General features: G+C 34.1%; 2 protein-coding genes across 3 annotated transcripts in view; one reads left to right on the top strand and one right to left on the bottom strand.

Moving 5' to 3' along the window:
* Positions 1–2,436, top strand: part of LOC145316188 (aladin-like) — a 30,627-nt gene extending 28,191 nt beyond the window's left edge. The window contains exons 7-9 of the mRNA XM_080156542.1: positions 254–669; positions 854–1,198; positions 1,586–2,436. Of these exons, the coding sequence (XP_080012668.1) occupies positions 254–669; positions 854–1,198; positions 1,586–1,738 (914 nt within the window). The 3' untranslated portion in view covers positions 1,739–2,436. The remainder of the gene's footprint in view (positions 1–253; positions 670–853; positions 1,199–1,585) is intronic.
* On the bottom strand, positions 2,393–11,011 carry LOC145316192 (uncharacterized). Of its 2 annotated transcripts, XM_080156546.1 has the most exons (9): positions 10,861–11,011; positions 9,854–10,148; positions 5,304–5,464; positions 4,574–4,712; positions 4,244–4,341; positions 3,843–3,957; positions 3,462–3,589; positions 2,893–2,994; positions 2,393–2,605 (listed from the first exon to the last, which is right to left on the bottom strand). In XM_080156546.1, exons 2-9 carry the CDS (start codon positions 10,088–10,090, stop codon positions 2,566–2,568), a joined length of 1,020 nt encoding a protein of 339 aa, XP_080012672.1. In that variant the 5' UTR covers positions 10,091–10,148; positions 10,861–11,011; the 3' UTR covers positions 2,393–2,565. The 2 variants fall into 2 exon arrangements, with proteins under 2 accessions (XP_080012672.1, XP_080012673.1); XM_080156547.1 differs by lacking the exon at positions 10,861–11,011 and having other exon boundaries at positions 9,854–10,816.
* Positions 11,012–20,904: the final 9,893 nt, after the last annotated feature.

The following is a 20,904-nucleotide window of genomic DNA, read 5'->3' on the forward strand; positions in this document are numbered from 1 at the left end:
ATTAATATGCCATAGACGTCCAAGGGGGGGGAGGGGGTAAAGTGGGGATTACCCCCCCCCCCTCATTTAAAATTTACCCCTACCCTGGGGGTGACGTAGGCACCCCCAACCATTTAGGAGTGGGTATTTAATACTAAATATTTAATCAAATTTAAATTAACCCTTCAGAAAAAGATGCTTACTACTCAATTTAAAAAAAAAACTTTTTTTAATGTTGACCAAGACAGATTTGTTTTAAGGTTTTTTTTTGTAGGACAAAGAGGAATATCATGTCTAACCTGGAGACCTTGTGGCACAGCTGAACTTGCAGTTGGGTGTAAAATGGGCATCATGCTGTGGACCCTTGATCCTGCCAGTGTTGTATCGCGTCCAAGTACCAGCTGTGTCCGAGCCTTGAGCCAACCCGGCCACTCCCCGGTCACCTCACTAGCCTGGCACAGTTCTGGCCGTTTGTTGGCCTCCGCTTCTCCATCAGACTCAAACATGCTTATTTGGAGTGTTGCCAGTGAACAGTGCTTGCCCGTAAAGAGGGTGAGTGGGGGTGGTGTCAGCCTACTCAGGTGGTCAGCAGATGGAGGCAAATTGTTTGCTGCCACCCCTGGACGAACTTTCCGTGTCTGGGATACAAAGTGTTGGATGCCAGAGAGATGGAGTGTACCTGGAGCCAAGGTAATTTTCATAAGATATTGATATGTGTCTCAAAAAGTGAAAGTTTGACCATCCCTAAGTAATATAAGGCAACTATATTTTTATTTTATTCTTTGAAAAATATCAAGTTTTTTTCTTCTAGAATATAATGTGAATTTTTTATCCACCTTTTTTTTCTAAGTATTATTATTTTTTTAAATTGTAGGACACAGTGATATGTGCAGCATGGTCTCCTGACAACAGATTTCTTGTATTTGCCACAGAGAATGAACCCTTGTTATACGCTGTCTCCTTTGTATCCAACTCTGACAGTGCTGTGCCTGTAGTTGACCTCTGTGAAGTCATTGTCGACGAGGAACACCAGGTCCTGGGTGGAGGACTTGTTCAGAATATTGTCTGGGACGCTGAGGGTCTACGGCTGGCCATATCTTATCGCCACACGTCACTTATTTCTATATTTTCAACGCGAACTGGTAGCACGCTGGCTATTACACCTTGTGGATGGATTAGGGGTGCTAAAGATGAATTTCCTTCTTGCATGGAATTTCAGGTGATTATCTAAGCTCATTTTATTTACGTGCTTTACTTATATCTCAGTTTTAAGTATTGCAGCTACTCTATAATTTGAAATGTACGTAATAGAAGGAAAAATATGAATTTCTCGGCTGCTATTTAAGATAGACGGCTGATTTTTTTGGTGATAATTCTTATAACTATAAGATATATGAATTACGTGGTCTATTGGTCAGTCGTTCAGGCTATAAAAGACCAATACATATTTTGAGAGTCTTGCTATTTTATTTATGAGAGTTGTCACTCTTGATATTAAAAGAGGAAGGTGTTGAACCGACTTTTACATAGACGGATAAATTCTCTTTTATATACAAATTCCATATTCCTTTACCTAAAGTTTATTAAACTTAATATTTTATTTTAGGCGGACAACAAAAGCAGCGGCGGAAGTGTACTTACAATAGGATGGTCCTCTGGCAGGCTGCAATACTGTCCACTCTCATATTCACCCTACGGAATTAGCGACTCTAAACTGGACCTCTACACGCAACCTGAATTGTTTACAAACTCGTTCTAAATCAGATTCTGTGCATGATCATTATATTTTTGAAGATACTGCCTTTGAATTATGAGGGCAAATGCAAGCATATAGTTGATTTTGAAAGATGAATAAATTATGTAATATTATTGAGAATGTACTCATTTAAAGCCATTGGATATACTATCAACTATCTATATTTGCTAGGTTTTCAATGTTCTTATTAATTCTTGCATTTGTCTTGACCAAAATTAACCACATTTAAGATCTCATTTTGAAATTAATTCCTATTGCATTGTATTAAATAAAATTGTTTCATCTTAAAATAGGAAGAAAGGTTAAAAATTTTTGCTTTCTAAATGTAATAGAATTTGGGAAACTGCATATTAATTCTCTGTCTTACTTGTTTACCATATTATTTTACATTAGCCTCTTATTTGTTTTCCTTTACATTTTCTGCATGATTTATCAAAGATTATTAATTCCATTGTTGCCAAATCTTTGCGAAATTTATTATTTGGCTTTTGTAATAAACCTTTTGAATACGCTTTATTCAGGGTGGTATCTATAGTTGATTGCTATGGTATTATCACACAAAGTTTTTTATTTTACATGTCTACATTTTTGAGGTGATATTATCTATTATATTAACTCTAGACACCACACTTATTAATTATAAACTGTGACACAAAATATGATTATGAAGTTTATTTGTTAATAAATAGATGAAAAATTTAGTTGTATCACAAGGATGAGTTAATAATAGCAATGTTTGTTAATAATTTAAGATATATTAATTTGTTTAACTAGTATAAACAATATGTAGAGCGTTGATTGATTGATTCGCTAATTCGCTAATCAATCAATCAATAGCGTTGGACTGGTGACTCGTCTCTTTCCCTATACCTGAAACGAACAGAAATATATTGATACATAGGAATAGACATGTTATGACAGCTATTATTATCAAAGTCTCGCCAAACTTATTAAAAAGTCCAAAAAACTTATATTTTAGTATTTTAGAAGAGGATTTCAACTACAAGCCAAAAATACAATTAATTCAACTTTTTTTATCCCTCAAAAAACTCATATTTGATAGGGATGTTTATTAAAAAGTTGAAAAACTGCTTATTTGCGGTTACCAAGTCTTTGTTTTGATTTAATCTTTTTACTATTTAAGAAATGAAACCTACTTTTTCTGTGACTTTTCCGCTCTCTCTAGATCTGTATCCAGGTCATTTTCTCTGTCAGTTCTTTGACCATAATCAGAATCCAGGTACAGGCGGGGATAGTCCCTAAATATAATGGATATAGAATGTACGTGGATATAGTGGCAGGGGAAAAATTGTTTTAATTAGGTTGCGAATATGGACATCAGTTATTAGCCAATTCGTTCATCCAGTAGGAGGGGATGTGGGTAAAGGAGTTGGAATAGAGGTATCGGCATTTTAGCCAGCTGTGAGTATCATTTTATTAAAAAACATTGAAATATGGTGTGACATCCAATCAATAATATATCCATTAAATAAAAAGATATGAATATACAGACACGGCTTCTGATACGAATTTTGATTACTTTTAACTGTACGTCCAGTGAAAATATCTTTTTCAATTTCTGATAAAAATCGCGCAACCTCTGATAAATACTTATTATACTTTCTTCGAAATAGAAAGATTTTGGTAAATTTTTTATTTCTATTTATCGTTTAAATAGGTAGAAAGTTTTTCTCAAGTCTCTAGACAGTTCTTCCAAGATTTTTACCTGCTGGAGGTATCGCTGACATCCTCTGGAAATTTGTCCTGGTCCTGCCATTTCTCCACAGACTTGCTGGCTCCAAGCTCAGGGATAGTAAAATTCTTCTGCCAGTGATGGGTCCAGTATAATTCACCCTGAAAATTTTAATAGTTATTTTCGCATCGTATTATAGACAGCATTCCGTGGATATTGAAATGAAAAATTATATGATTAAAGATATGATGAAAGAATTCTAAAGTAAAATTTCTTTGTTTTTGGAATCTTCGTTCATAATTATAATTTGCCATTGATATTTCCCTGTCATTTCCCATTTAATTTTTGCCAATCAGCTTTGATATTTTTGTCTTCTTTAATAATGAATAAAGATGGCTATTAAATTGAACTAACCGTGGGTGGATAACCGGGTCTTCTGATATTTGTTTCTTGACAGATACACATACAGTAAATTAATGTTACAAACAGGGTCAGAAACCCAGCAACTAGAATTACAATACCAATGTTCCTAAAAATAAGAAATAAAATTATCTTTCTTAATGATTAATAGGAAATATTGAACACATTAAAACTGAAGTTTAAAAGCTTGGAATATTCAATAAAGGTATGCACATATTTTATATTTATAATTTAAATTATTTTGATCTGGAAGATTTGGGATGGCATGGTGGTTCACATTATTTATTTTCTAGATTATTTTTAAACGGACTCAAGTCTCAATCACCCCCCATGAAAATAATATACCAATCTTTTCATGAAGGAATAGTTTTAAGCATTTTATTAAAAAATCTCACCAAATTTCTGAGGGTTCTGTAAGTTGCAGGACTATTATGAAACCAATGCAAATAAGAATTAGAGCCAGATTAGTCAGCACCATCAGACAGCACACACCCTGAATTTATTGTTTTTCAGCAAAATTATTAATTTTAATAAGTAGACTTTCTTAATATAAGTTAAAGAAGATCAAAGTTTCTTAAAATTCAGGTTTTTTTTATTAATAGAAATGGAATATTTATATATTGCATTACAGGAAGGTGTTTTTAAAAAGATACTATAACCAAAGAAAATACAATGACGCTAGTCGGATAAGACATACATGCTTAAAATAATTACAAAGGTCCTACCTTTGTATTTGGACAAAAGGGATTGGGAGCTGACATAGTTTCAACAGCCAGGCCAGCTTTCATTGTATTCTTGGATTTGGATGTACTTGCTCCACTCACTCCTGTCCTCATAGTTCCAGTACTCTTCATACTCTTACCACTAGACAAATAAAACTAGAGTATTAGCTGTTCTAACTTATGCCCTTAAGTTATAGTTCCAGTACTCTTCATACTATTACCATAAGACAAATCAAAATAGAGTACTAGCTGTTCCCACTCCAGTCCTCATAATCCCAGTAATCTCCATAATCTTACCACTAGACAAATAAAACTACAGTATTAGCTGTTCTCTCTCCTGTCCTCATAGTTCCAGTACTTTTCATACTCTTACCACTAGACAAATAAAACTAGAGTAAAGTTGTTCTCACTTCTGTCCTCATAGTTCCAGTACTTTTCATACGCTTACGACTAGAAATTTAAAACTAGAGCAATAGCTGTTCTCACTTCTGTCCTGTTACTTCCAGTAATCTCTATACTCTTTCCACAAGACAAATAAAACTAGAGTATTAACTGTTCTCATTCTATACTCATAATTCCACTAGACATATTAAACTAGAGTATTCGCTGTTCTCACATGTTTAGTTAATCTAAGATAATATGTATTTATCTTTTTGTTGTAAAATGTGACAAATTTTTTTCTTATTTTTATGATAATTGCAGATAAAACTAATAAAAAATGTATGAATGATACCTGAGGGCAGTGTTGGGCCTGTAGCCAACCCCAATAGTGGATGCTGGCTTAGATGGTGCCTGCATCTGGCCATCCAGACCTATGGGTTCTCCGTGTCTGTTATAGACAACAACTCCTGGTGGTCTGGCACCCCAAGATCTTGATCTTACAACCTTGCTCATCTAGGAATAGTTTTATTATTATTTTAACATAGTCACATATTGCTCCTTTAAGCTTAAACTTAATCATAATGTTCGCTTGTTAGTCATAAAACGTGGAATGTCCCTTTTCTATATAAATACAACATTTTAAAGCGTTTTAGGTAGTTCCTTTAAAATTAGAAAGGGGAAAGATTTTAGTTTGTTTATTACTTTAGGTCAGGTTATATTGGGTAAGGGGGGGGGGAAGTTTTGCCACTTTCGCTTACTCCGTGATTATTGGGCTGGGTATTAAAGTTAGACTATAGGTTATTTGGGATAAAAGTTTACTTTTGGGTAGTAGCTCACGTATTTTTAATCATTTTTTGGATAACACCACCCCCTAGCCCCCCGGGGCTCAAAAACCCCCTAAAAATGAACCTAACCTTAATTTTCTCAGGAACAATTTGACCAATAGAGATGATTTTTTAAACTTAAGCTATTATGCTTATAAACTAACTTCTAGTTTAGAAGTCACCCCCCTGCCGCCAACCCCTAGCCCTCCGGGGCTCCAAAAAACCCTAAAAATAAACCTAACCCTAATTTTCTCAGGAACCATTTGACCAATAGAGACGATTTTTTAAACTTAAGCTTTTATGCTTATAAACTAACTTCTAGTTTAGAAGTAACCCCCTGCTGCCAACCCCTAGCCCTCCGGGGCTCCAAAAAACCCTAAAAATGAACCTAACCTTAATTTTCTCAGGAACCATTTGACCAATAGACATGATTTTTTAAACTTAAGCTTTTATGCTTATAAACTAACTTCCAGTTAAGAAGTCACCCCCCTGCCGCCAACCCTAAGTCCTCCGGGGCTCCAAAAAACCTAAATATGAACCTAACCTTAATTTCCTCAGGAACCATTTGACCAATAGAGATGATTTTTAAAACTTAAGCTTTTATGCTTATAAACTAACTTCTAGTTTAGAAGTCATCCCCCTGCCGCCAACCCGTAGCCCTCCGGGGCTCCAAAAAACCCTAAAAATGAACCTAACCTTAATTTTCTCAGGAACCACTTGACTAATAGAGATGATTTCTTGAACTTAAGCTTTTATGATTATAAACTAACTTTAAGTTTAGAAGACGCCCCCTGCCGCGAACCTCTAGCCGGCGTTATTTTTTTTTCAATTTTTTTCAATTTTGTACCCCCCCCCCCCCCCCCCCCCCCCCGACTACCGACGAACAACTATTTTAGGTTAGGTTAGGTTTTAGGCTAGGAAGCCGAGCGCTGCGGCTAGGCAGGCAAGGGGGCCGAGCGCTGCGGCTAGGCAGGCAAGGGGGCCGAGCGCTGCGGCTAGGCAGGCTAGGGAGCCGAGCGCTGCGGCCAGAGTTCATAGTTCGCTGTCGGGGGGGGGGGGGGGGGGGGGGGGGGTACTCAAATTTTCAATATTGAAAAAAAAATTTCTAAGAGGATAATACCAAAAAACCTAAAAATGAACCTAACCTTAATTAAAATTTCTTATTTGAAGAGTTAGAGGTACACTTATTAAACAAAATATGCATCTTGTTGGATGTTATTGACATATCTGCTGAAAAAATAAGAATCGGCCGCCAGGTTCAGGTGCTGCAGGCCTCCAGGTCCACTCCAGAGACAGGTAAAAATTAAAATTTCTTATTTGAAGAGTTAGAGGTACACTTATTAAACCAAATATGCATCTTTTTGGATTTTATTGACATATCTGATGAAAAAATTAGAATCGGCCTCCAGGTTCAGGTGCTGCAGGCCTCCAGGTCCACTCTCGACAGGTGAAAATTAAAATTTCTTATTTGAAGAGTTAGAGGTATACTTATTTAACCAAATATGCTTCTTTTTGGATGTTATTGACATATCTGCTGAAACAATTTAAATCGGCCTCCAGGTTCGGGTCCTACAGGCCTCCAGGTGGACACTGGATAGGTAAAAATAAATTTTCTTATTTGGAGAGTTAGAGGTTAACTTATAAAACAAACTATGCATTGTTTTTGATGTTAATAACATACTTGAAGATAAAATTTAAATCGGCCTCCAAGTTCAGGTGCTGCAGGCCTCCAGTTCAACAATAGACATGAAAAAATTTAAATTCTTAATTTAAGAGTTAGAGGTCAATTCACAAGAAAATAAGCATCTTGTTGGATAATATTACCATATTTAAAGAAAAAAATAAAATTGGCCTCAAGGTACTGCAGGCTTCCAGATGGCTTTTTGGGGGTATTTTCAGATATTTTGCTGTTTTTTTCTCAGTTTTTTAAGACATGTTAGGTATCATATTCATTGATACTTTTTGATATGGACACTTTTACCTGTGTCTTGCTGGTTGCAGCTGGCCAGGTGAATATCTGAACTTGGAGCCAAATTAATATTTTTCTCCAGAAATAGTAATAACAGCCAAAAGATCCATATTCTGTTTTATAAGTTGCCCTCTAACTCTTCAAATAAGAAATTTTAATTTTTACCTGTCTCAGGAGTGGACCTGGAGGCCTGCAGCACCTGAACTTGGAGGCCAATTTAAATTTTATCTTCAAGTATGTTATTAACATCAAAAACAATGCATAGTTTGTTTTATAAGTTAACCTCTAACTCTCTAAATAAGAAATTTTATTTATACCTATCCAGTGTCTACCTGGAGGCCTGTAGGACCCAAACCTGGAGGCCGATTTAAATTTTTTTAAGCAGATATGTCAATAACATCCAAAAAGAAGCATATTTGGTTAAATAAGTGTACCTCTAACTCTTCAAATAAGAAATTTTAATTTTCACCTGTCGAGAGTGGACCTGGAGGCCTTCAGCACCTGAACCTGGAGGCCAATTCTAATTTTTACATCAGATATGTCAATAAAATCCAAAAAGATGCATATTTGGTTTAATAAGTGTACCTCTAACTCTTCAAATAAGAAATTTTAATTTTACCTGTCTCCAGAGTGGACCTGGAGGCCTGCAGCATCTGAACCTAGAGGCCGATTCTAATTTTTTCAGCAGATATGTCAATAACATCCAAAAAGATGCATATTTTGTTTAATAAGTGTACCTCTAACTCTTCAAATAAAAAGTTTTAATTTTACCTGTCTCCAGAGTGGACCTGGAGGCCTGCAGCCCCTGAACCTGGAGGCCGATTCTAATTTTTTCAGCAAATATGTCAATGACATCCAAAAATAAGCATATTCGGTTTAATAAATGTACCTCTAACTCTTCAAATAAGAAATTTTAATTAAGGTTAGGTTCATTTTTAGGGTTTTTTTTGAGCCCTGGGGGGCTAGAGGTTGGCGGCGACTTCTAAACTTAAAGTTAGTTTATAACCATAAAAGCTTAAGTTTAAGAAATCATCTCTATTAGTCAAGTGGTTCCTGAAAAAAATAAGGTTAGGTTCATTTTTAGGGTTTTTTTGAGCCCCGGAGGGCTAGGGGTTGGCGGCAGGGGGATGACTTCTAAACTAGAAGTTAGTTTATAAGCATAAAAGCTTAAGTTTTAAAAATCATCTCTATTGGTCAAATGGTTCCTGAGAAAATTAAGGTTAGGTTCATATTTAGGTTTTTTGGAGCCCTGGAGGACTAAGGGTTGGCGGCAGGGGGGTGACTTCTTAACTAGAAGTTAGTTTATAAGCATAAAAGCTTAAGTTTAAAAAATCATGTCTATTGGTCAAATGGTTCCTGAGAAAATTAAGGTTAGGTTCATTTTTAGGTTTTTTTGGAGCCCCGGAGGGCTAGGGGTTGGCAGCAGGGGGGTGACTTCTAAAATAGAAGTTAGTTTATAAGCATAAAAGCTTAAGTTTAAAAAATCGTCTCTATTGGTCAAATGGTTCCTGAGAAAATTAGGGTTAGGTTCATTTTTAGGGTTTTTGGAGCCCCGGAGGGCTAGGGGTTGGCGGCAGGGGGGTGACTTCTAAACTAGAAGTTAGTTTATAAGCAAAATAGCTTAAGTTTAAAAAATCATCTCTATTGGTCAAATTGTTCCTGAGAAAATTAAGGTTAGGTTCATTTTTAGGGGGTTTTTGAGCCCCGGGGGGCTAGGGGGTGGGGTTATCCAAAAAATGATTAAAAATACGTGAGCTACTACCCAAAAGTAAACTTTTATCCCAAATAACCTATAGTCTAACTTTAATACCTAGCCCAATAATCACGGAGTAAGCGAAAGTGGCAAAACTTCCCCCCCCCTTGGTAGCTCGGTGGGGAGGCAAAGGGAAAAAACTTACTCCTCCCTTATTTGCATTAAATTTTGAAAATTAAAAGGGGTGTCAGTGCCTTTATTTATGCCCTTTCGCAATTGTCTTACTGATTTGTTATAATTTCTTGCATAGTATCATTTCAAAGTAAAATTGTTTAGGCATTAGTGTATTTCTGTATTTTTAGATGCTACTATATTCCTAACTATTTTTATAAAAATAATAAATATGAACTACTCACCTGAGTGCCAGGTCTACTGTGTCTTGACGGAGATCTCACCACATCCCCTCCTCTTGGTAACGTCGAGCTGCGGGAATGAATTGACCGTCGGGATGCCCGCGGCGGAGCCGGACCATCGTCGTCGCCGCCACCCGTGTCGGGAATCACAGGAGACTCTGCGTAGTGTGCAGAGTAGCCAGTGTTGTTGAGCCCACGCATGGACTCTGTCCGTCTGGCTGGCCGGCTGGGCCGAGCCATTACTCACACAGACAATTCAGTACACTCACTGGATTAATCGGTGAACAATTCTGGTTTTCTAAATAAGATTTTATGTAAACATTTGACTTGTATCTTGATATTGGATTATTATAATCTTACAAGTTAGCATCTATTTTACTAAAAAAATGTCTGTTATTGTAATATAAAGTAATCAGTTATTGGTCTGAATATAAAAATCTGAAATTTGTGGTCGGAATTGGTTGTACTTTTCCGGAAAGCTATATAAATGTTTAGATGGTTTTAGCCTTTTTTCCTAGCCTCCCCCGATCTCTTCTAGAGGCCAGGGGTTAAGCAACTAGTATGAATTAATTGAATTGGAATCAAAATGAAACATTTCAACTATTCTCTTATTCTTTTGTTAAATTTTCGTTTTTATAGATGTTGTCATCTTTATCAATTCTATTTTCTCACTAAAACTTATTCTTTTAATTTTAATGATAAAATCAAGATTATCATTCGATGTAGGGATTATTTTTATTTGATTTTACAATTAGATTAAAAACTGCAAAAAGACATAAAAAATGTTCAATATTCTAAAAATGATTGTTACTCGAGAATAAATGTATTTATCTTTTATTTAACATATGTCCATTTGTTACGCTTTTGTTATTAGATCAGCTTTTTGTGACGTCATGACCAAATTTATATTTTTTCACTGCTACAAATCAACCATTTACACGAAGAATTGCCGTATTTTCACTAAAAATACATCACATCCTCTTTATTTACAACCTAACTAAAAATATCACCTTATAATATTTATTAAAACTTTGTGTTTCTGGTTGAATGAACTACATGATGATGTATGAGTGCTAACAGGTGTGCCCCGCTATGGCATGCTCAACAACTGAGTTCTCTCTGTTTGGTTGTTGTGCCTAGCTGCTGCGCTAGCTACAGTACAGAGAGCTAGTAATTTTATGAGTCGCGCTACACAAAGCAACCCAATGTCAATATGAGTGCCTTACCTCCCCCCATCCCCCTCCCCCATTCTTAAAAACCAGGCCTATCATGCATATATCTTGAGTTCTTAGTTGGTCTTTTTAACAGTGGGGTGGATATGAATTTATTATTGTTTTCTTAAGCGGTAAAATTAAGAGTATATTAGATAGCTCTTTCTTATATAAACACTAAGTTTTGACAGATATCAGAGCCAAATATATGAATATTAATTAATTTCTTTTACTTGAATTAATTTAGTCGCAAACACATTTTATACCTGTTAAACGTGCGTGTGTTAATAGGATAGCGAGCAAATAATATAAAAATGCTAAGCATATGGAACTTCTTATAGTAAAATTTCTATAAAAATAAAACTTATTTTTTTCATAACCATTAAATTGAAATCTTAATTTGATTATTTTTTATTCATACCCTGTTATGTAAAGTATTAAGGTTATTTTCTCTGTACCTTAAAATTTCTATTACTTCTAAATTGTTAATTGATTGAGTTCATCATTTTGGGGTTCACATAAATATGTCCAGGGGTGGATTAAGGCTCTTATTTATAGAAGTTTTAATATGGTTTTAGTCTTTTTTTTTCTGCTCTTCATTGCCCTTCATATACAGAGCTCCTAAATGCTATGGGCACATTAGCTAGTATATCTAAAAAGTCCCCGTCGACTAGAGCAGATCATAATAGCCATTAAAGTATATAACGATCAACTCATTAAACAAACTGTTTCGAGTTTGCGGAGGGGTAAAAAGGTAGGCAACAGTGGTGTTACGAAAAGGGGGGAGGGGGTGACAGAAGTTGCACATTTTTTTAATAAAGAGAAGGAAAATGGTCACGTGATAATAAAAGCTGTCTTGTCCAGGGAGATAGGGGACATTGGGCTGTTTATTACACTCTAGTCCCATAGGCGTCCAAGGGGGGGGGGGGGTAATGGGGCGATTACCCCCCCAAACGAATTTGGGGGTGCCGTAGGCACCCCCAAAATTTTTTTCATTTTACCCCCCCAAAAACCGAATTACCCCCCCCTTAAAAAAATTTTACCCCCCCCAAAATAAAAAGCTTGGACGCCCCTGTCTAGTCCCCAAAGTTTTATGATAAAGTTTTTCTATTTGTTGGCTTAACAACTTTGGGAGCTTTTAATGCATTTTGATTAGTTGGTTCTTTAAGTTTAGTGTCCAAACTTTTCAACCACTACATGTAATATATAGATTGGATAATTTCGTTTAACATCATTGGGATGTACATCAGTTTATTGTCAATATTCTTATCCCCTTAGATCCCTGGGCTTACCATGGCACCTATTTAACACTGTTGTGGTGGTGGTGTTGTAACTTTATCGCGACGTAAAGGAAGTAATTTGAGGAAATCAAATGTCGTCTTCAATTCCCAAGTTGAAGACGACATTATTGTCTTTTTTTTAGTTTTGTTTTGGTTAATAATCATAAAAACAGACATAAAAATTCCTAAAAGAAAGGAGATTGAAAGGACACTCCAAATATTTACTACTCTTAGTTTCTTATCATAAATTAGTTTTTATTACTTAATACATACCCAGAATTTAAATTCTTAATATGTTTTAAATCATACAATTTCAATAAAAATTCATATTGAAAGGGATAGAGTACAATTTCTTTCAATTTCTGTTAAATAATTTGCGCAATATTATTTATAAGTAAGTAATATTGCGTGGCATTCAAAATGAAAGAGGAAAAATGCTAAAGCTATGTTTTTATTTAGTTTGATAGGTTATAGAGGCTGCTGATAATTAAGTTAGAACATAAATGAACATTTAGTTTTACCTTATTTTTTATTAAGTATTCAACTATGTCGTAATCCTAATGACATTCCCACAACATTAATGCAAATTTAATCATGCTGTATTTTATACTAGCGGTTATACCCCAAGCATAATGGAGCTCTGTATAATCAAGGGGCTAGAAAAATCGCTTAAAACGAAGTTTATAAGCTTACCTAAAAGAGAAAACACAGTTAAGTAGTTTTGAGATCTTAATATACAAAAAAAACCTGCTTAGTAGAATAGGACATTTAAGCCAATAAATAAGATACTTTATTATATCAATTTGATATATTAATGCAAATTTTTAAGAAAAACCTTATTATAAAACTTTGGTGACTAAAGTAATTATCCCCTCCATGCCCGCAAAATTTCCCTATTAGTTTTTAATCCTTAATATATATCATTCATATATACATATAATGTGAATAATTCGTTATTGATTGATTGCTATCCTTTTATTGATTGCTATTTGAATTAATTTTGCAAAAAGAATTAAGTACATATTTCATTCTGTCACACTATAAGAGTTATTGTTTGTTTGTCCTTCCTTCTGATTGTAGAGCTTTGCTTCTATGGATGTTGTTATCCTTGTTGAAATAAAAATATAAAGAGGAGTGTCCTTTTTTTAAAATATTTGAATTATTTTTTAATAGAAGACGACGTGTCCAAAAAAACATAAATTGAAGACGACATTTGATTTCCTCAAATTACTTCCTTTACGTCGCGATAAAGTTACAACAGTGGTGTTGCTTGTCTTGCGCCACTTCTGGGTGGACATGGAAAACTTGCACATTTTCCTGTGCACTGAATTAAGGGGGAGTGGGGTTATAATTAGGACGTTTTTATGGTCTTTATTTTAATTTAAATACATTTTTAAACAACCGTTGCTTTGACATTCAAAATATTTGCATATAGAAATTCAACTTTGCTGTCTAAAATTTATCTTTAGATAAGAAGCGAAGCTAATCTTTAACGCATAATGTAAAATCGCAACGCGATATTGAAAATATGATTTACTCGTATGTTATATGTTAGTATTTGCTCTACAACACAATTTGTTCATCTGTCTGTCCGTCCGTCCTTCCGACTATAAGACTAAGATTATTTATTGGAATTAAAATAATCTGAGCTTTCCAATTATGAATGTTGTCATCCTCAGTTTAACTTAACTTTGTTTGATAAGGAATGAAAAATTATTTATCAAAATACTTTGAACCATTACCATACTCAATCAACTTCATTTGAGGCAAACAAATTTCACGCTTCCTTTAAAAACTTGACAAAAATGCATGAGATCTTGACTTTGAGGGCATTAAACAATGATACCCATTACTGATATAAAATACATGGATGCTATGACAAGGGAAATTCGTCGTCAATTTAGGTTTCTTCTATAGTCCTCATTAAGAGGGCAGTACGTTCATCCAGTAGGAGGGAAAGGTTAGATTAAAAAGGTGAATGGAGAGGTATCGAATCGAATTATTAGCCAGCTAGAAGAAACAATTCATCAAGGTAAACATGAATATGTCACAATATCCACGTATTCTATATCTATTTTCCCTTTTGTTGATGCATTTTTGTAGTTATCCGTGAGAAGGGTGTCAAAATATTGAAGTAGGATCAACCAGCTTAATAACGTAACAATTGAAATATTGTTACTTGGAAAATATATGCATATATTTTTTCATTTACCTACTCAAATAAAGTTTTAATCGCAGCTGGTTAAATAATGATAACTCCTTTATCCCCTCTTCTCCGCCCCTACCGGATGAACGAACTAACCAATAAGTGAGTTACATGTTAGCAACCTAAATTGACGGCAAATTTTCCGTGTCAATATATCCACGTATATACTAAATCCATTAACGTGACACTAATTGAAACAGTAAACAAGTGGTTCGTTTGTATGCTAAGTTGTCAAAGTATTGCTTCGTTTGTATGTTACTTAGGATTATTTTAATATCTGCAATTGATTTAAGTATCAATTTTGAATTTTTTTTAGAAAAACAAAATGTGTGTAAATTTTTAATTATGTATTAATTACAATACTTATTATTAAATTCCACCATAACTGTTTCCTTTTTATTTGTTTCCAAAATCAAATTAAAGTAGATTATATTAAAACTTAAAAAACTCTTTATTTTAATCAACAGTTTCAGAAAATAATAAAAAGATAAAGTTCTCTAGCCAAAAAAAAATATACATCTTTTGGCGAAGGATATTTTCTTAAACATAATCATTCCGCACTGATATTTTTAATGATAAATATCAATATAATAACTTGTTTTAGTTGCAACAATGTATGTAGAATATATGTGGATATTATGACATGGGAAAAATTGTCGCGTCAATTTAGGTTGCTAACATGGACAATTTTATTTTTGTTCATCCAGTAAGGGGGGATAGGTTAAACTGGGTGGATGGGGAAGATCGTTAATTTAGGCAGTTACAAGTTTCCTCTTATTAGAGTACATGATAATCTGGTGTAAGATCCAATTAATAATAAATCCATTGTTGCAGCAGTAATATATTATTTGTGTTAGCAGTTTTAGAGCATGCTCTTATCAAATATCATTGACTTCGTGTTTATATTGTGCTAGTTTTTTATACAGATAATTTTCATTTAACTTGAATTAAAACTTTTAGTGAATTTAAAAAGTTAAGAATTTTCCCATTGGGTCAACCCTTAAAAGTCGGACCCCTTTTCCGCACCTTAATAGTTCGCATGAATGGGGGGGGGGGCGTTCAACGCTCCCATATACCCAGCTCCTATTAAAGCTAGAGAGCTGACAAAATTTGTGCATGTTTGAAAAAGAATTTTCGTTTAGGCACTTCCCCCCCCCCCCCCACTCACAACGTTAAGTTTTAATGTTTTCCTTATTATATTTCTAATTAATATACTAGCAGCTACGCCTCTAGAGTCCTCCATGGGCATTAGAGAGGGGGAGGGGGGTCCACCATTCATTTTTAGTTTTAAAATTAAAAATTAAAAAAAAAATTGTGGGGTTTGGGTCATTTTTTTGGGGCCAAATTTCTCTTGGAAAGGTACTCTTACTCTCCCTAAAAATAGTTCTAAAAGCCGGAGCCACATCAAAATTAAACGGCTCCGACACGCTGTTTAGAAGTCAACAGGACAGAACAACGTTGAAAGGAAAAATTCAAACATTTTTTGCAGAAATTTACATTTTTTGTTTTAGTATTTGTATCATATTTATCACGTTTTTTTGCCTTAGCCCTATCCTAAAATGTACAAAATCGTTCTTGTACTACCGATTGGCTTATCACTAGGCTTCTATTTCCTTCTCCCGAAATTCCTTAATTTTCTTAACAAAAGCAGTTTCTATTCCCTTTCCTTTATATGCTTCAATTGTCTAACTTTCTATTTTACTTCTCGTGTACAAGTATTTCCAGTACATAATGTACATTGATAATCTTTTAAATGAGGTGTGTTCAAGTTTTAGTTATTTATTTTAAACTAAAGATTTTCTTGGGCTTTTTTGTATGCCCTAAGTTTTTTTGTTTTATTTATCAAAGACTATGATTGGCTTTAAATACAATGCTTATTTTGAAGCAATTTATATGTATTAATTTTTAAAAATCTGTCTATGTTTTTTTACTAACTGTCATAGAAATTAGTATATTAAAGAGTATAATTGAATTTTTTAGTCATTGATAATATTTATGAATTATAAATGTACTTCACGTGGCATGCTTAATCTTAATTTGTCATATTTATCCCACCCTTGACCTCTAATATTCATAAATAATTTTGATCACATTTATATGATTTATTGAATGAATTATTTACTAATAGGGGCGTCTATGGGGGGGGGGGGGTTGCAGTGGTCGTAGTGTTAACAATTTTTTGACTAAAACATAAGGGGCTGTAAAACCTCGTCTTCCCTATGTACAACTCTATGCATGAAAAAACGTTGGTTTGTTAATTAATTGAAAGCGGCTATGCCTCTACAGTCTACATGTACTTGGGGGGGGGGGGGGGGGGGTTATTTTTTTCTACGAGCGATATCTCTTCGGAGGGTGGTGGTACCCTCTTCCGAAATAGTTATAATTCTTTCCAGAACCTATGAGAACCATATCGGTTCAGCGGTTAGTGAGATCCTTCGGTACAGAAAGACAGACACATAGACCTCCTGTCATTTTATTATTAGTATTTTGGTAGTACAAATAGTAAGAAGATTACGCTTTCTTGTATCTGAAATTACAAATTTCAAGTTTTTATTCCAGTTATATCTAAATAATACATATACTTAAGGGAGGAAGGGGACATTAGGCTGTTTATTACAAGTCCCCAAACTTTCATAACACTTATAAAGTTTTCTTACTCGTTGGCTTAATAGCCCTGGAGACTTATTGAATTTGGATTGGTTGGTTTATTCATTTGAGTGTTCAAACTTTTCAATTATTCTAATTGTATCTACAAATGGGTAATTTTTTGTATCAGCTTTAGGGATGTACATCAATTTATCGGCCATTGTCTTATACCTTTAGGTCCCTGCAAATACTCAACTCATCTTATAATATTACGCCACAGCTCAGTAACAGAGGTGAAACTGATTATATCTGACTTATTTTTACACAGTTTTTTAGTGCATTAGAGAACTTTTATTGTGAATTTTTTGCTGTTTTTGAGGTAATGAGTATCAAATTATTTTGTGCCAGGAAGTGAGAGAAAGGTATCATGTGTTATTAATGATATCAGTGAGGGAGGGGACATTGGGCTGCTTAATACACTAGTCCCCAAAGTTTAATTATTTGTTGGCTTAGCCACTTTGGGGACCTAAATTGAATTTTGATTGATTGATGTTTATTAAGTTGAGTGTCCAAAAGTTTCAACCACTAATTGCAATCTACAGAACTCATTACGAGATTTTTTATTCCTGATGACCATGAGCGATAATATTCCTTAACAATGGATTTGTTATTACTTGGATCTTACACTCAAATAAAGTAAAAAATCGTAGCTGGCTAAAATAACGATATCCTCCATCCACCCCCTTTACCCCATTCCCTGCCTCCCTACTGGATGAACGAACTGACCAATAAATGATGCATGTCAGCAACCTGAATTGACTATAATTTTTTCCCAGTCATAATACCCACGTATATTCTACATCCATTTCCTTTACCTAAATACAGTCTCAATACCGCCTGCAAGTCAATGCGCTGCAGCAGTCACAGGTCTAGAGAGCTGATAAACAAATATTTCAATGTGCATTCTTAGAGTACAACTTTGCAGTTTCTACCTACATAGTTCAAATTATTTTCCCTTAATTGTTTCGTTTCATTATATTTATATTTGGAGCACCAATTTCGTGCATGATCACAAAGATATGTAGAACACAGTGCAAATACTAAGTAGATAATAACTATTATCTTATTTATAATTTATCAGTAAGATAAAGAATTTGTTAAGACTTATTTTATAAGTAGAAGTCGTAATAATGAAATTTCCAGTATGGCTTCGAAACCGATTGATACCCGCTGGATCAGCCATACTGAAAAAAACAACATTTAAAGCATTGTACTGCAGACAATTTTCCACGAATATTAAGATAAAATCATAAAATTAAAACCATTTGTTTTGTTAGCCCGGAAAGCTGTCAATAATACTATGTCATAAATAACAATTCTTTTATAGAACTATTAGACTTAAATATATTATTAAATAATTCAAGTATTAAAATTTCTACTTTATTACTAAAATTTTCTTCAGACGGTTTCTTTTAGGGAAATTTAAAATTTTCTTGTATATGAACGACGTACGTGACATTTGTTGGTAAAAGTTTAACCTCACTTTATAATATTCCAGCATTCCATTTATCTGTACATATTATTATTGTATTCCCCTATAATGGATATAGAATATACGTGGATATTATGACAGGGGAAAAATTGTCTCCAATTTAGGTTGCTAACATGGACATCACTTATTTGTCTGTTTGTTTATTCAGTAGGAGTGGAGGGTATGGGGGGATCGTTATTTTAGCCAGCTACAAGTGTTACTTTATTAGAATACGTGATAATCTGGTGTAAGATCCAAGTTATAATATATCCATTATCCCCCTATCAATAGTTTAACCTACACAAGGTAGTATTAATCCTACTCGGAACGGATGTACACTGTGAGATGTTTCATCAATTCCACATATTGTTGTTATACATGTTAGGAGTTTTTATCCGCCAAATTGACACAGTTTCATAGTTTTGGATGGTGAAAGTAAAGCAATAGAAAATATATATTATCTGTTCGGTTACAATTGATTTATAAATTATTACCTGGATGATGTACGAGGTTTCCATGTACTCAGATAAAGTAATACCTGTTTCTGCTAAAGAAACGAAATCCCCATCAACCCCCAAATTTTCGCCTGTCAATACATCCACGTATATCCTATATGACCATTGTTGTTACCACAATCTGTTGATATATTTGGCGTAAATGATTGCACACCACATTGTTCAATTTAAATATAGAATATAGTAAGGACGATTATGTCCAGATGAAAATGGCTTTCAATAAATTGATTAAGTTCCAGTAATAAATGGGGACTATCCACGAACAAGAGCAAGTGATTCTAAGCATCTTCCATTGACCCATAGTATTTTTAAGTGAATATACTAGGTTTATGTTTAATATTTGCTTTATCGACAAAAGTTAGGTTTCACCATGTTTTTTTTGAAAAAAAAACTTTGAAATGTAAAGCAATTTTTAAAGCAATATCATCAAATGCTTTGTTGAGTTCAAAGGACAAAAAAATAACACTGCAGAAAAGCATCAAATGTTGTAAATTGCAAAAGTACATTAATCAAACTGTTTACAAGTTACCAACCCCTTTTCTAAATATACATTTTTAATCACAATAATTTATTTTTTGTCAAAGCTTTTAAACAACAGTTTGAACTCATCAAAACATTTGATGATATTGCACCAAACAATTCTTAACATTTTAAAGTTTTTTTTATATAAAACCGTGGTGAAACCTAACTTTTTAGTCGATAAAGCAAATATTAAACATAAACCTAGTATATTTACTAAAAAAATACTATGGGTCAATGCTGGAAGATGCTTAGAATCACTTGCTCTTGTTCGTGGATAGTCCTCTTTCATTCAAGACTATTTATTTTAATATTAAGTTTATCGACGATGTGTGGATCTTATAAATAAATTCCATATACAAAGTATGACTATGTCAGATTATATGAGACTACTCCCTAAAGTTTACTTTTTGTATTTTCAATTCCGCGGAAACTATCTGTAGAACAATGCAAGAAAGTAGATTTTCCTATTATTGTTTCTTCTGTTCGTTGGCGTCCACAGGGTTTTACCAGGGGGGTGCTACGAAAATTTTGCAACCCCCCTTATATCAGAATCAAGAGGGTGTATTACACACAAGATTAGGGTTGTGTTTTAAGTGTTAGGTGTCGACCCATCCACAGAAAAGTTAAACAAGCTTCCATGAATTGCTAAAATGACGCGCTTAGCCCGCAATTTATTTCTTCATCTGTTTACCCCATTTGGCTTTAGGGGCATTTTAGGGGGGTGTTATCTGAGGGGTGCAGACTCATATCAAGGGTGTGTGTACCCACCTCTTAAAAATTTTGCCAGGGGATTAGATACATCCATCTTCTGCACGACTCTGCTTTTGTTTATATTTATTATTAAAATTTTCTATCCAAGATTTTTTTATTTTCTTAAAAGAAAAACGATATTAATTTTTTCAAAAGTAGCGAAGCCATTTTAGAAAAAAATTGTAAATACGAAAAAAATAGTCTTGTTACCATGCAGCATTTTTTAGCATTCGTAAGTTTGTAGGTCATTGATGAACAAGAGTACAAATTGATGTGTAAAATTAAAACATATGACTTTGTATCAATGAATTTCTAAATTCTAGTGGACACAGTAGTAGACTGACATAAAAGTTTATTCTCTGAAATTTTATTTGAATTACCCTTTTCATTGGATTTTTTTACCACATAACCCCCCCCCCCCCGCAAAAAAATTTGCAATATCCTTATGTATAG

This window comes from Acartia tonsa, chromosome 4 (genome assembly GCF_053477335.1).
Source record: "Acartia tonsa isolate MP-2025a chromosome 4, ASM5347733v1, whole genome shotgun sequence".
Taxonomy (NCBI): Eukaryota; Metazoa; Arthropoda; class Copepoda; order Calanoida; family Acartiidae; genus Acartia; species Acartia tonsa.

What these genes read in the sequence shown, in the direction of transcription:
- LOC145316192 (XM_080156546.1), bottom strand. Translation starts at nt 10,090, where the DNA reads ATGGCTCGGCCCAGCCGGCCAGCCAGACGGACAGAGTCCATGCGTGGG. An exon ending in ACAGAACCCTCAGAAATTTG is followed by an intron (nt 3,958 to 4,243) that starts GTGAGATTTTTT and finishes TCTTATTTTTAG; the next exon opens with GAACATTGGTATTGTAATTC. An exon ending in GTCAGCGATACCTCCAGCAG is followed by an intron (nt 2,995 to 3,461) that starts GTAAAAATCTTG and finishes CATTATATTTAG; the next exon opens with GGACTATCCCCGCCTGTACC.